Source organism: Talpa occidentalis, unplaced genomic scaffold (genome assembly GCF_014898055.3).
Source record: "Talpa occidentalis isolate TD23 unplaced genomic scaffold, MPIMG_talOcc4v2.1 talOcc4.8, whole genome shotgun sequence".
NCBI lineage: Eukaryota > Metazoa > Chordata > Mammalia > Eulipotyphla > Talpidae > Talpa > Talpa occidentalis.
The window spans coordinates 41,824,768-41,837,443 of NW_023605194.1; the positions used below are offsets into that span (position 1 = coordinate 41,824,768).

The window sequence follows — 12,676 nt, forward strand, 5'->3', positions numbered from 1 at the left end:
TCTGAATGTGTTTTCTTTCATTATAAAATTATCCCTTTCTCTTCCACTCTTTTATGGCTCAGTGTAGCTCTTCAGATGATGGTAAAAATGTGGATGGTATAAGTTAAATGTTGCAGTTCTTCAGTATATGATGGTGGAAAATTAGTCACATTTATCTTGGCATCTTTTTTCTTCAGGTTTGTACTATGAAATTCAAAACAATGATATTCGAATGGATATGGCATTTCATGAAGGCTTCAAACAGCTTCAGGCACATGAAACAAAACGGAAGAGCACTGGTACTGTAGAGTGTGTTGAAGAAGGAGGAAATGTAGAATCCGGTTTGGGCCCTTGCGGAATCACTAATGGTTCTTCTATAGTAGCGGTCAAAGTGGACACTTCAGCAGGTAGGACCAGGAATGGAGATGATGAGTGGCTACTGGGAAATCTACTGGTCTTGTGAATAGGACTGCTGCATAGTAGGTACTCAGTAAATACTTCATAAATGAATAAGTCAGTGTAGTTTTGAGTTATTCAGGGATAGTAGGAAAGACTAAGTATTTCCTTATTCATATGAATTGAAAATCTGTAGCTTTTGCTATTGCTGTTCAATTTTTTGAATCTTAGAGAATTTATTGTTTCTGTGTACTACTAAAAAGAGATGTCATTCTAGCAAAGTAAATATTTTTCCTTCCTCCTTTTCAACATGTAAAGTCCCTTTCTTGTGATATTAAATATTTGTATTTACTTCCCTTTTTCCTATTCTTCATTGTCAATCATGATAATAGGGTAATTAATCATTAAAATGTGTTTAATGTTTATGTGTATCTTGCAGACATAATTTTTAGTATGTTATTTAATATTGCTATTTTGTGTGCCTATACTTTCAACAGTATGTATGAGGTATAATTGCTATTTCATAAACTGCATATATTTAACATGTACAATTTAATAAGTCAACATATGAACACACCCGTGAAAACATCACACAATCAAGAGAATCCCCAAAATATATACCTTGTTTCCTATTATAACCTCTCTCGTCCCCATTTTCTGATAATCACGTTTTCTGTCCCCATAGATGAATATGCATGTTCTGAAAATTTAGAATTCTAAAAATTTTCTATAATTAAAGAGAATTGTACAGTATATACTCTTTTTGTCTGGCTTTTTTTTTTAACTAAGCAACTATTTTAACAAATGTTTATAATATTCCTTTATTATCCTTTTAATATTCATGGAATCTTGAGTGATAGCGCCTCTTTCTAATATTAATAATTGGTGTCTTTTTTCCTTAACTTGACTGGAGACTTATTGATTTTATTGATCTTTTCAAAGAAACAGTTTTTTTTTTTTTAAAAAAAAATTTATTTATTTATACAAGCACTGGGTACAGTCAGAAGCACAGGAGGGTGAGAGAATTCACCAGAGCCAGAGTGGGGAACAGAACAGGCAGACTGATGAAATACACTGCTGAGGGGAGCAGTGGGCACGGCAGGAGAGGTCTGCGTGCTATGTGGGACCCTCTCCGGCGGCCGGGGATTGAACCAGTGCTTCAGATGCTGCAGGCATATTCGCAGCTCAAGTGCTCAACCCTGCACCACCAGTGCAAAAGGAACAGCTTTTGATTTCATTGATTTTCTGTAATAATTTCCTCTTTGTTTTATTGATTTCTGTTCAAATTCTTATTATATCTTTTCTTCTAACTTTTTACTTTGTTTGATTTTCTTCTGTTAATGCATAAATTTCCTGGTTAGCACTGTTTTTGCTGCATCACACAATTTTTGATAAGCTGTGTTTTCATTTTTATTTAGTTTGAAATATCTTTCTTGACCTGTATATTATTTAGAGGTGTGTTATTTAATCTTCAAATATTTTTATATTTTTCAGCTTTCTGTTAATTGATTTTTAGCTTAATTCCATGTGGTTGAGAGCTAACATTGAATGATTTTTATGCTTTTACATTTGTTAAGTTGACCTAGACTCTGGTCTCTCTTGGTAAATGTTCCATGTGCACTTGAGAAGAATGGGTATTCTGCTATGTTGTATATAGTCTTTGGACATCCATTATATCCAATTGTTTGAAGATATTATTAAGGTCAACTGTGAACTTCCTGACTTTCTTTTTGCTGGATCCATTTCTAATAGAGAAGTGTGGAAATCTCCTACTATGATAGTAGATTCATCTATTTATTTTTGCAGTTCTGTTAATTTTTGCCTCATGGAGTTTGAGGCTCTTTTTTTAATGCCTAAACACATTAGAATTGTTTTGTCTTTGGGCCTCCCCTGGTGGCGCAGGCGGTTGAGCGCAGCTCTGTGAAGCTGTCCACAGCCTCTGCAGTGCCTGTTCGATCCCCATCGGCCTCAGAGCAACCCACATGGTGCAGCAGACCTCTCCTGTCTCTCCCACTGCTCCCTTCAGCAGTGTATTTCATTAGTCTGTTCTGTTCCCCGCTCTGTCTCTGGTGGATCCTCTCACCCTCCCGCGCATCTGGCTTGTACCCTGGTTCTTGTATAAATAAATCTTTGAAAAAAAAAAAAAGATAAACCTATGCAATTTGCAGCAACATGGATGGAGTTGGAAGGGATCATGCTCAGCAAAATAAGCCAGAAAGAAAAAGAAAAATACCAGATGGTCTCATTCATAGATGGAATTTAGAAAACCTAAATAAGGGACCTGGAAAAAGACTAATTGCAATAAAGTAAAAATCAAAATCAACAAGCAACTATAGACAAGAGACACACTGCAATGGGGGGTGGGGGAGGAGAAGAGGGATTAGGGTCAGAAAAAGGGGGTGGGAATTATATGGGGAATATAACCAAAATGAAAATGCATACATTATGCAAAAATGAAAAAAAAAGAATTGTTATGTCTTCTTGGATAATTGACACCTTTATTATTATGTAGGAACTTTTTTTTTCTTCATTAAATTTAATTTATTTAGGAACTGGAGCTCCATTATCCATTCTAGATGAATTTCTTGATGAACCCTCCAAATTGCGCTCTGATTCACAAGAACCTGCTGTGTATATGCAACCTCTGGATCCAGCTCTTGGCCAGAAATCATCCAACTTATTTCTCAAGGAGATACCAGAAAAAAAAGGTAATTAGGAATAAAGATCTCCACTTGAGAGGCACAAGTAAACTAGACAAAGATGAAAGCCAAAATGGAGATCTTAACTTATTTGAAGTTGATTATTTCATCTTTCATATTGCCTTAGTTCCTTCATGTGAAGCCAGATTCTGAAATCCAAACTCAGTGATACAACTCTTCTAATAAGCAAAAATTGTTTCGCTCAGAGAAGTAATCAACCACATATCTATGATTTTCTAACAATGATTCTTCATTTTTAGACTATAAAAATTGTGTTTCTTTCTCAGGATAATCTGAATACTTTAAAAAAAAAATTTCAGTTGCTTATGACTTGTATTTGGAGCCACTGGAAGACTAACCAGAACCTTAAAGATTTGCTATTTAGAGGGACACCATTACCATAGAACAAACTATTGCTTTCCATGTTATAATCTGTCTCATGTAGTAGATTAGAATATTAATGTGTCTGAGATTTTGACATTTTTTCCTTTTACATCTAATCATCTGTTCTTTTTAAAAATGTAATTATATATGTACTTTTAATACAATATTTAATACAAAATTTTCAGAAACATCAAAATGTCAAGATTCATCAACTTTGCTGTCTACCACCCCTCAGGGTGTTTCCCAAACGCCTACCACCATCTTTATGGAGACGATACGCTTCCTGATGAAGGCCAATGCTGTGCAGGTTAGAGTATTTGGAAAAGGACAAGCAGATAGAAATATTTTTTTAAATAACTTTCTTTTTTTTTTTTTAAAGATTTATTTATTTATGGATACAAGAGCTGGGTATAGGCCAGAGTGTGTGGGGGGAGAGGATTCACCAGAGACAGAGTGGGGAACAGAACAGAGCGATTGACTGAAATACACTGTTGAGGGGAGCAGCGGGTGAGACAGGAGAGGTCTGCTTTACCATGTCGGTTGCTTCCTGACCGGCCAGGGGTCGAACTTGTGCTTTAGAGGCTGTGAATTGCTTCATAGTGTGGTGCTTAACCCCTTGCGCTACCAGGGAGGCCCAGATGGAAATATTTTAATGAAATATTTATTCTATCTATAGTGGTATCTTTGAAAGCTATGAAGCAGAAATCAAATATGACTTTGAGAGCACAACATAGACTCAATGAAATTAACATCCAAAATGAACCACTCTCTGCAAGAACATCAGATCTCACTGCAAATCTCCCTGTGAATACCAGCAGAATGAAATCAGACTTTTAAGTCATATGTAGGCTTCTTTCAGTTTATTATGGGGACTCAGTGTGAGTGCTGGGGGTTCATAGGAGCCTAGTCATACCCCCCTTTCTTTTTAGGCTCTAAATCAATCAGAAACAAATTTATGGTGCTATAAGGGGAAATAAAAATGTTAATTTTTTATTGGTAAAACCAGTTTGGAGATGTTACTATTCCCATATTTGCCTGAAATATTCAGTCACAGGTGGAATAGCTGGAGAATTACAGCAGTATCTCAGAGGAAAAGAGCTTCCTGTAAGGTCTCTCTACCCATGGGAAACAAGAAGCATATCCATGAAACAAATAATGGGAGAGAAAGATCCAGGAGCCAAGATACTTGGTCCTGATCTGGTAGAGTGCATGATCACCTTGAGGATGGGGCAAGCTCAAGAAAAAGCAAGAATTATAAACTGGTTGGGTGTAGGTCACATTGAACAAAAGCCTTTAACACATTAACTTTTCCCAGGAGAGAAGCAGTCTCTCTGCTTCTCTGGTTAAACGAGTCACTGTTCCTTTATATCAAGTGGGCATAAGAAAAGGGAATAGATGCAGAGCCTCCCCCCAGTATTTCCCTAAGAAGCTTAGTAGAAATTTCCATATTATAGGCTGAGATGGGAATAGAGGGAGGGGAAAAAACCTCTGTTTAGCATACATCTGACTCTATCAAATTTGCAGACTTTATGTAGTATTAAAAACAGAAACCAGTGCAAAGTATAAAACTGGTGAACAAATGTTTGCGAGTGTGTCAAAACAGACATTTATGTTTCCAAGATCCCAAGTCTAGAATTTTAGAAAGTGAAATTTTGCCTAAGTATTTATTGTTACAATTACTGCTGCCTGAAAACATTACCTTGTGTGTAAATGGTTGATGAAGTGCCTTTGTCTGTTGCATAATAAATATAGGCTAAAGTCATCTAGTATGATGACTTGCAAGGCCAGAACTGAGCAATACTGAAGACTATTCACTTGGAAATGTCTACATTTGGTGACTAAATAAATAGCTGGTGATGTGCTGAATATCTACAATTCACCTCCAACTTTTTGAAGTTGATAAATTTATTCTTGAATGTATTCCTCATTATCAGAGACAGAATTTTCACTCTTGAGAGGTGTGCAACTGACACAATGCAGTCATTTACATCTTCTCTATAATTGATTTTTCCTTGCAGTATGTGCACAGAGTGCTCGCACATGAGCTGTTGTGCCCTCAAGGAGGCCCCAGCTGTGAGTATTACTTGGTTCTTGCACAGATACATCTTCTCAAGAAGGATTTTGTCAAGACAGAGGAATATCTTCAACAGGCAGCCCAGATGGACTATCTGGTAACAACTTTTGCTGGAACCTCTTGAGTTTAGTTTGGAGATGCAAGCAGTCTTTCTTCAAGGTGGTAAGACTGTATCACAGGTAGACTTGTGGTTATCAGAGATGAAGGCCATCAGCAGTCAGTAAGCTCATTTACTTCCATTCATTTATTTTTCTTAAGCAATCACAAGTTTTGCAGGACGCAAAAGGATAAGACAGTTCTTTAGCAGATAGTTTGTTGATTTAAAGTTTTCTGGACGCCTTTTTTTCTTATTGTGAGTCCTATTCAGTTATGTGTCAATGTTTTTCTTAATATTTACTCTGAAGACAAAATGACTCTGAAGAATGCAAGAAAGCAAGGGAGAAAAATAGGGCAGAGCTAGACAAATATCTCCCAGTACAATTGAATGGCCTTCTTTGGAAATGAGTGCTATTAGAAAAAGAAAAGACTTCATCTAAGTTTAAATGTTAAACAATGATCATTACTACACTTTAAAATACCACTTTGCCCCATGTATTGCCTGTTGTTTACTTTCTCAGAACCCAAATGTCTGGGGTGTGAAGGGCCATTTCTACTTTCTGAGTGGAAATCATGCTGAGGCCAAGGCATGCTATGAGCGAACTATTAGTTTTGTGGTGGATGCTTCTGAAATGCACTTTATTTTCCTACGACTGGGACTCATCTATCTGGAAGAGAAAGAGGTGAGAGATAGGGGATGAGAGTGACTATGTAAATCAGTCATGGTCTGGGACCTGATTACAGTTCAAGCCTTAACATCCATCTTTATGGACTAAAAATATTAATATGGTAATTACACATTTATAAGGAAGTGACTTGCCCAACATCAGATACTCAGGCAGTCTAATTCTAAAGTCTGCTTTAACCATATTAAAAAAGTTGTTAAGAACTCACTCAATAAATGTTAATTTAGCTAACTTTCTTTTATTAACAGCAGTAGAAACCATTTTTAGCTTGAGTTAACCAATGGGAAATGTTACGGAATCAAAATAAGTTCTCCAAATTTCTTCCTCAACACAGAGGGTTATATTTAATTCAATTGAGGCTAACCCCATTCCTCAAAGCATTCTGACCTGACTTTAGCAGCTCCACTCCATATTCTAGGAAACACAGCAAGACCTTCTAAAAGAAACTTTCTCTCATGGAAAATTCCAAACATAGAACCATACAAAGTATGAAAAATATCACGATGAAACAACATGGACCCATTATTCTACTTCAACATTTATCAAAGTTCTGCCAAAGGTCTTTTGATTCTGTACTTTTGTTTTGATTTCAATCCATTTATCCCTGTCCCCACACCCCCAACATTTAATTTTCTTTCTATTTAAAGCAACAGCAACAAGAAATTACAAGATCTTATAATCTTTAAGTAGGAAGTCTCACATAGAAGAAATCACTATTCCTTTGCAGTGAAGTAAATAAGAAAAAGTTCATTCCGATGTCATTGTAACTTGCATCTTCACAGAGCTGCTCTTTTATGTAGTCACTAGGCAAGCAGTTCTTAGGTTGTTTTCTGAGGCTCAGCTACAGTTCCATCACTTATACTGGAGATACATGACAAAAAGTAATCCTTTGAGTGCCACTTCTTTTTATTTTTTTATTATTACATGTATATTTGAAATATATATTTTACATCATTCTTCCTTTTCATACAATGCATGCTGTCTCCTGTCAGGTATAGTCCCCATAAAATTCCCACCACCAATTCACCTGTGCACCATCACCCTAGTCCCTGTGTTCTTCCCTCCCCTGTTTTGATCCCTCTCCCCCCACCTCCCCTACAGAAAGTATTTGATTAACATTGCCTATTGAGTGCTACATCTTTTGGAAGTTTGTTCTTTGAGTTTTTCTAATGTCACTTGCATTACTGAGCTCTTCTAAAACCACTTATAACAGGGGAACAGACAGAAAAATAGGCTCCATCGAGTATATACTCTTAGTGCGGTTTCTTGTGTTTATCATCCCATTATATGTTGTTGCTTTTAAGTGTTTTTAAGGGGTTAATGCTTAAAATTTAGGTGGAATTCCCCTAGGTATTTACCCAAAGGACACAGAAACATCAATTCCAAAGAGCACCCGCACCCCTATGTTTATAGCAACACTGTTTACAATAGCTAAGCTTTGGAAACAACCCAAATGCCCAAAAATAGATGACTGGATCAAGAAGATGTGGTACATATACACCATGAATATTACTCAGCAATCAAAAAAGATAAACACATGCAATTTGCAGCAACATGGATGGCGCTGGAAGGGATCATGCTCAGCGAAATAAGCCAGAAAGAAAAAGAAAAATACCGGATGGTCTCACTCATAGCAGGAATCTAGAAAACTTAAATAAGGGACCAGGAAAATGAATAACTATAAGAAAGTGAAAATCAAAATCAACAAAAACTATGAACCAAAGACACTCTATGGGGAGTGGGGGGCGGGGAGGGGAGGGATTGGGGTCAAAATAAGGGGTTTGCAATTGTATGGGGAATATAAAAATAAAATTTATTTTTAAAAAATAAAGACATAAATCTTAAAAAAAAATTTAGGTGGAATTCAGATATCACTGTTGTTGCACAGAATGTTCAGTATAACTCCGTGTTTCAATTCTTACAGAGACTATAAACATCTTAGGAAAGCTTTCAGGTCATAGTCAGCCCTTTAATTTGGTCCATACTTCTCCTCTTACCAGTTTTCATGTGATAGCTAACTTTAAAATAGATATAAAAGTACAATCCAAGGGGCCTCCCCGGTGGCCCAGGCGGTTGAGCTCAGCGCTGTGAAGCTGTCCGCAGCCTCTGAAGTGCCTGTTTGATCCCGCCGGCCTCGCTGCAACCTACAAGGTGAGCAGATCTCTCCTGTCTCGCCGCTGCTCCCCTCAGCAGTGTATTTCATCAGTCTGCCTGTTCTGTTCCCCACTTTGTCTCAGGTGAGTCCTCTCACCCTCCTGAGCATCTGGCCTGTACCCCGGCTCTTGTATAAATAAAATAAATCTTTTTAAAAAAAGTACAATCCAAGCCCAAAATAGAAGAAAAGAACAAAGGTGGAGGACTTATACTACACAACTTCAAAACTTACTAAACAGCTACAGTAATCAAGACTGTGGTATTGGCAAAAGAATAAAACAAATTAGATCAATGGAACAGAATACAGAACTCAGAAGTAGACCCACATAAATACAGTCAACTGATCTTTGACAAAGGAGCAAAGGTCATACCATGGAGCAAAGATAAACTTTTCAACAAATAGCAGTGAAACAACTGGACATCCACATGCAAAAAAAAAAAAAAAAAAGAATTGAGATAGACCCTTTATACCCTTCACAAAAATGAACTCAAAATGGATCATAGACCTAAATGTAAAATATAAAATTCTAAAACTCCTAGAAGGTAATAGAGATGAAAATTGCTGTCACATTGGGTTTAGTGGTGACTTTTAAATATGATACAAAAGGCATCATCCATGAAAGAAAGAATGGATAAGCTTGACTTCATTGAAAATAAAAACTTATGCTCTGCAAAATACAATGTCAACAGAATGAGAGCATATACCACAGTCAGGGAGAAAATACTTAAATAGATACATCTGGTAAAGAACTCTTACCCAAAGTTTACAAAGAACTCTTAACATTCAACAATTTTTTAAAAATACAATTAAAATATAGGCCAAAAATCTTAACAGATACAGATACCTCACCCAAAGAGATATACAGATAGTAAACAAGTATATGAAAAGACACTCTACATATGTCATCAGGGACAATGCAAATCAAAACAACAATGAGACACCACTGCATACCTATTACAGTGGACAAAGTCTAGAACACTGACAGCACCAAATGTTGAGAAGGATGGAGGCAGCAAGAACTCATTCATTGCTGATTGGAATGCAAAATGGTACTTTTGTTTTGGAAGACAATTTGGCAATTCCTTGCAAAACAAAATATTCTTACCATATGATACAGCAATTGTGCTCTTTGGTACTTACCAAAAAGAGTTGAAAACACATGTCCACACAAAAACCTACATATGATGTTTATGCTAGGTTAAACATAATAGTCAAAGATTGGAAACAACTGAGTTGCCCCTTGGGAAGTGAATGAGTGAATAAATAATCTGTGGTACATCCAGACAAAAGAGAGCGCTATCAAGCCATGAAAAAAAACAAAATGTGACCATAAATGCATATTATTGAATTAAAAAGAAGACAATCTGAGAAGGCTACATACTGCATGACACTCTGGAAAAACAAAACCATGGAGTAAACAGAGATCAGTGTTTACTAGGGTTGGGGAAAAGGAGTGGTAAATAGGTGGGAACTGTGGAAATACTCTGCATGATACCAAAATGATGGATACATGTCATTATATATTTGTCCAAATAGAATGTATATTACCAGGAATTATCCCTAAGGTAAGCTATGGATTTTGGTTGATGATGAACAAAGGTACCACTCTGGTGGGGGTATTGATATTGGGGAAGGTTATGCATGTGTGAGAGTACATGGTGTATGGGAAATGTCTGTACTTTCCTATAAATTTTGCTGTGAACCCAAAATGTTCTATAAAATTAAGCTTAAAGGGCCTCCCTGGTGGCGCAAGGGGTTAAGCACCACACTATGAAGTAATCCGCAGCCTCTGCAGCATGAGTTTGATCCCTGGCCAGACAGAGAGCAACCCACAAGGCGCAGCAGACCTCTCCTGTTTCACCTGCTGCTCCCCTTAGCAGTGTATTTCAGTCAGTCTGCCTGTTCTGTTCCCCACTCTGTCTCTGGTGAATCCTCTCCCCCGGCCCCCAACCCGCATCTCAGGCCTCTACCCCAGATCTTGTATGCATAAATCAGTAAATCTTTTTAAAAAACAAACAAACAAAAAAGAAATTAAGCCTTAAAAGACATATCCAAGAACTTATTTAACTTAGATTGGTCTGGAATGCAACTCTCCATGATTATCCTAGCAATGCAGTGTTTGAAGCTTCCAAAAGAAAATAATTTAATGGTGCTTTCTTTCTTTAGTATGAAAAAGCAAAGAAAACTTACTTGCAAGTCTGTAAAAGATCACCTTCATGTCTTACCTGGCTAGGACTGGGAATCGCCTCTTATCGGGTAAGAGGATGAAGGCTTGAGACCAGGCCTTTGCAGACAACTAATCTTGATTAGTTGGTCTTCCAAGCAACCTGGGGGTTTGTGATGACAGTAAGATAGCAATCAGGGCAGTCATTTCTAATAAAATGTTACTTTTCAAGATTATTCAGTATACCAAAGGTGAATTTGAACTGGAAAAATAAAACATTCTTGAAGAATTCCACAAATATCTGAACCAAGAAGCTATCTAATGATAGATATTATGTTCTTGAGTAAGGAAGCTCATAATTTTATGTTATCTGTAAGAAAAGAAGTGATACTAGATATGAAGAATCCACACAAAGAAATTCATTAATACTTATTAAGCTCAATGACCCTACTATGTTCAGACGAAGCTGTTACAACTTCTGGTAGACCTTTTGCTTCATCAACCCTAAAGACTCTTTTGTCACCCTTTCCTCCTTTCTTCTGATCTTTGAAAGGCGGATATATCCTACTGTTCTTATCCAATTTCTTCACATGTGTTCTTGGTTCTATCCCTTTCCTTTTCTCCTAATACCTTCCTACCCTTAATTTTTTCTTTATCCTTGATTTACTTTTTTAGCATTCTCAATCTGTTCTTTCCCTGTACTTTTATCCTTCTTATTAAAAACAATGATAACCACACTAATCTTCCTCATTGTTATCTTTAACCAAAAGAATTATTTACATTCCTTTGTCTCCTCTTCCTTATTTCTGTGTTTCAATTTAAAGGTAATACATGTTCATTATAGAAAGTTTGAAAGATACAAAATATGGAGAAAACGTAAGTGTCCATAATCCAAGCACTCAGTGATAACTACTGTAAACCTTTGACTACATTTCCTTCCCATCTTTTTTACACATGCATGAAAACAATTTTAACATGTAAAATTATAAATTTATATTTACAATTATGTATTTGCTGGTTTGTAAATTTTTTTCTACTTAACAATCATCTTTTCTCATCACCAAATAGTCTAAAACATGTGTTTTGATGACTGTTTGGTGTTCCCTGCTTTGAATGCACTAGTAATATGACCATGCTCAAGGTTGTGCTGCTAATAACTTTCCAAATAATAGCATTTTGACAAACTAATAGGACTTTAACCTTAATAAATTCTTACCATATGATATGTACATAGTGTAAAGGAACAAACTACAAATCTATCGGATAGCCACTGTGCCGGAGGAAATCACTGAATGTTACGTGCGTGATAGTGAATACTTTTGGTTTTCCAACCCCGGAAACTGAGGTTTCATTGCTCATAGATGTCCTGATGGGACTGCTGTAGAGGGAAGGAGGAAAAGAGGGGTATAAGTTGAGAGTCTACTGGGCAGAGCTTCAGATTCCTCTGCCTTACTTTTTAATTTGAGCAGTTCCATTTTTAACTGGTTCATATATTGCACCATGTAAGATTTTGTTTGAAGTTCTATTGCTAAAAATTTTAAAAGTTGAAAACTATTGGTCATGTATGCCAGTGTTATTTAGACATAGTTGTTTCAGCTAAACTTGACTCCAGTGAAAACTGTTTTTACTTAACAACTGACATGTCTTCTTTTTCTGTTAAGCTGGAGGAGCTCACAGAAGCTGAAGATGCTCTTTCTGAAGCCAATGCACTGAATAACTACAATGCTGAAGTATGGGCATATCTGGCTTTGGTCTGCCTGAAAGTGAGTGTTTATTATCCTTTCATGACACCCTTTGGGCACAAAGAGCTAAGGGACCAAGGAAAGCAAGAGATTAATGGGATGGCCATTAATGTATGGTAGTTTGATAAGCTTTAGATTTGGTTGTTATATTGATGGTAAGGGAGAGACCAAGTCTGGGAAATCTGTACTTAGAATGTGCTTAAAAATCATACACTCAGGGCCTCCCTGGTGGAGCAGTAGTTGAGCGCTGGGCTGCGAAGCTGCCCGCAGCCTCTGCAACGCCGGTTCAATCCCTGGCCGC

At 36.8% G+C, this 12,676-nt stretch overlaps 1 protein-coding gene across 6 annotated transcripts in view; it reads left to right on the forward strand.

Moving 5' to 3' along the window:
- Positions 1-12,676, forward strand: part of CFAP70 (cilia and flagella associated protein 70) — a 60,446-nt gene that overhangs the window by 43,195 nt on the left and 4,575 nt on the right. For 4 of the 6 annotated variants that reach the window (XM_037495938.2, XM_037495941.2, XM_037495939.1 and 1 more), the window contains 7 exons: positions 177-386; positions 2,925-3,083; positions 3,644-3,765; positions 5,477-5,629; positions 6,150-6,311; positions 10,636-10,725; positions 12,295-12,396. In XM_037495938.2, the coding sequence (XP_037351835.1) occupies positions 177-386; positions 2,925-3,083; positions 3,644-3,765; positions 5,477-5,629; positions 6,150-6,311; positions 10,636-10,725; positions 12,295-12,396 (998 nt within the window). The remainder of the gene's footprint in view (positions 1-176; positions 387-2,924; positions 3,084-3,643; positions 3,766-5,476; positions 5,630-6,149; positions 6,312-10,635; positions 10,726-12,294; positions 12,397-12,676) is intronic. The other 2 variants (XM_037495942.2, XM_037495943.2) reach the window with 2 other exon arrangements.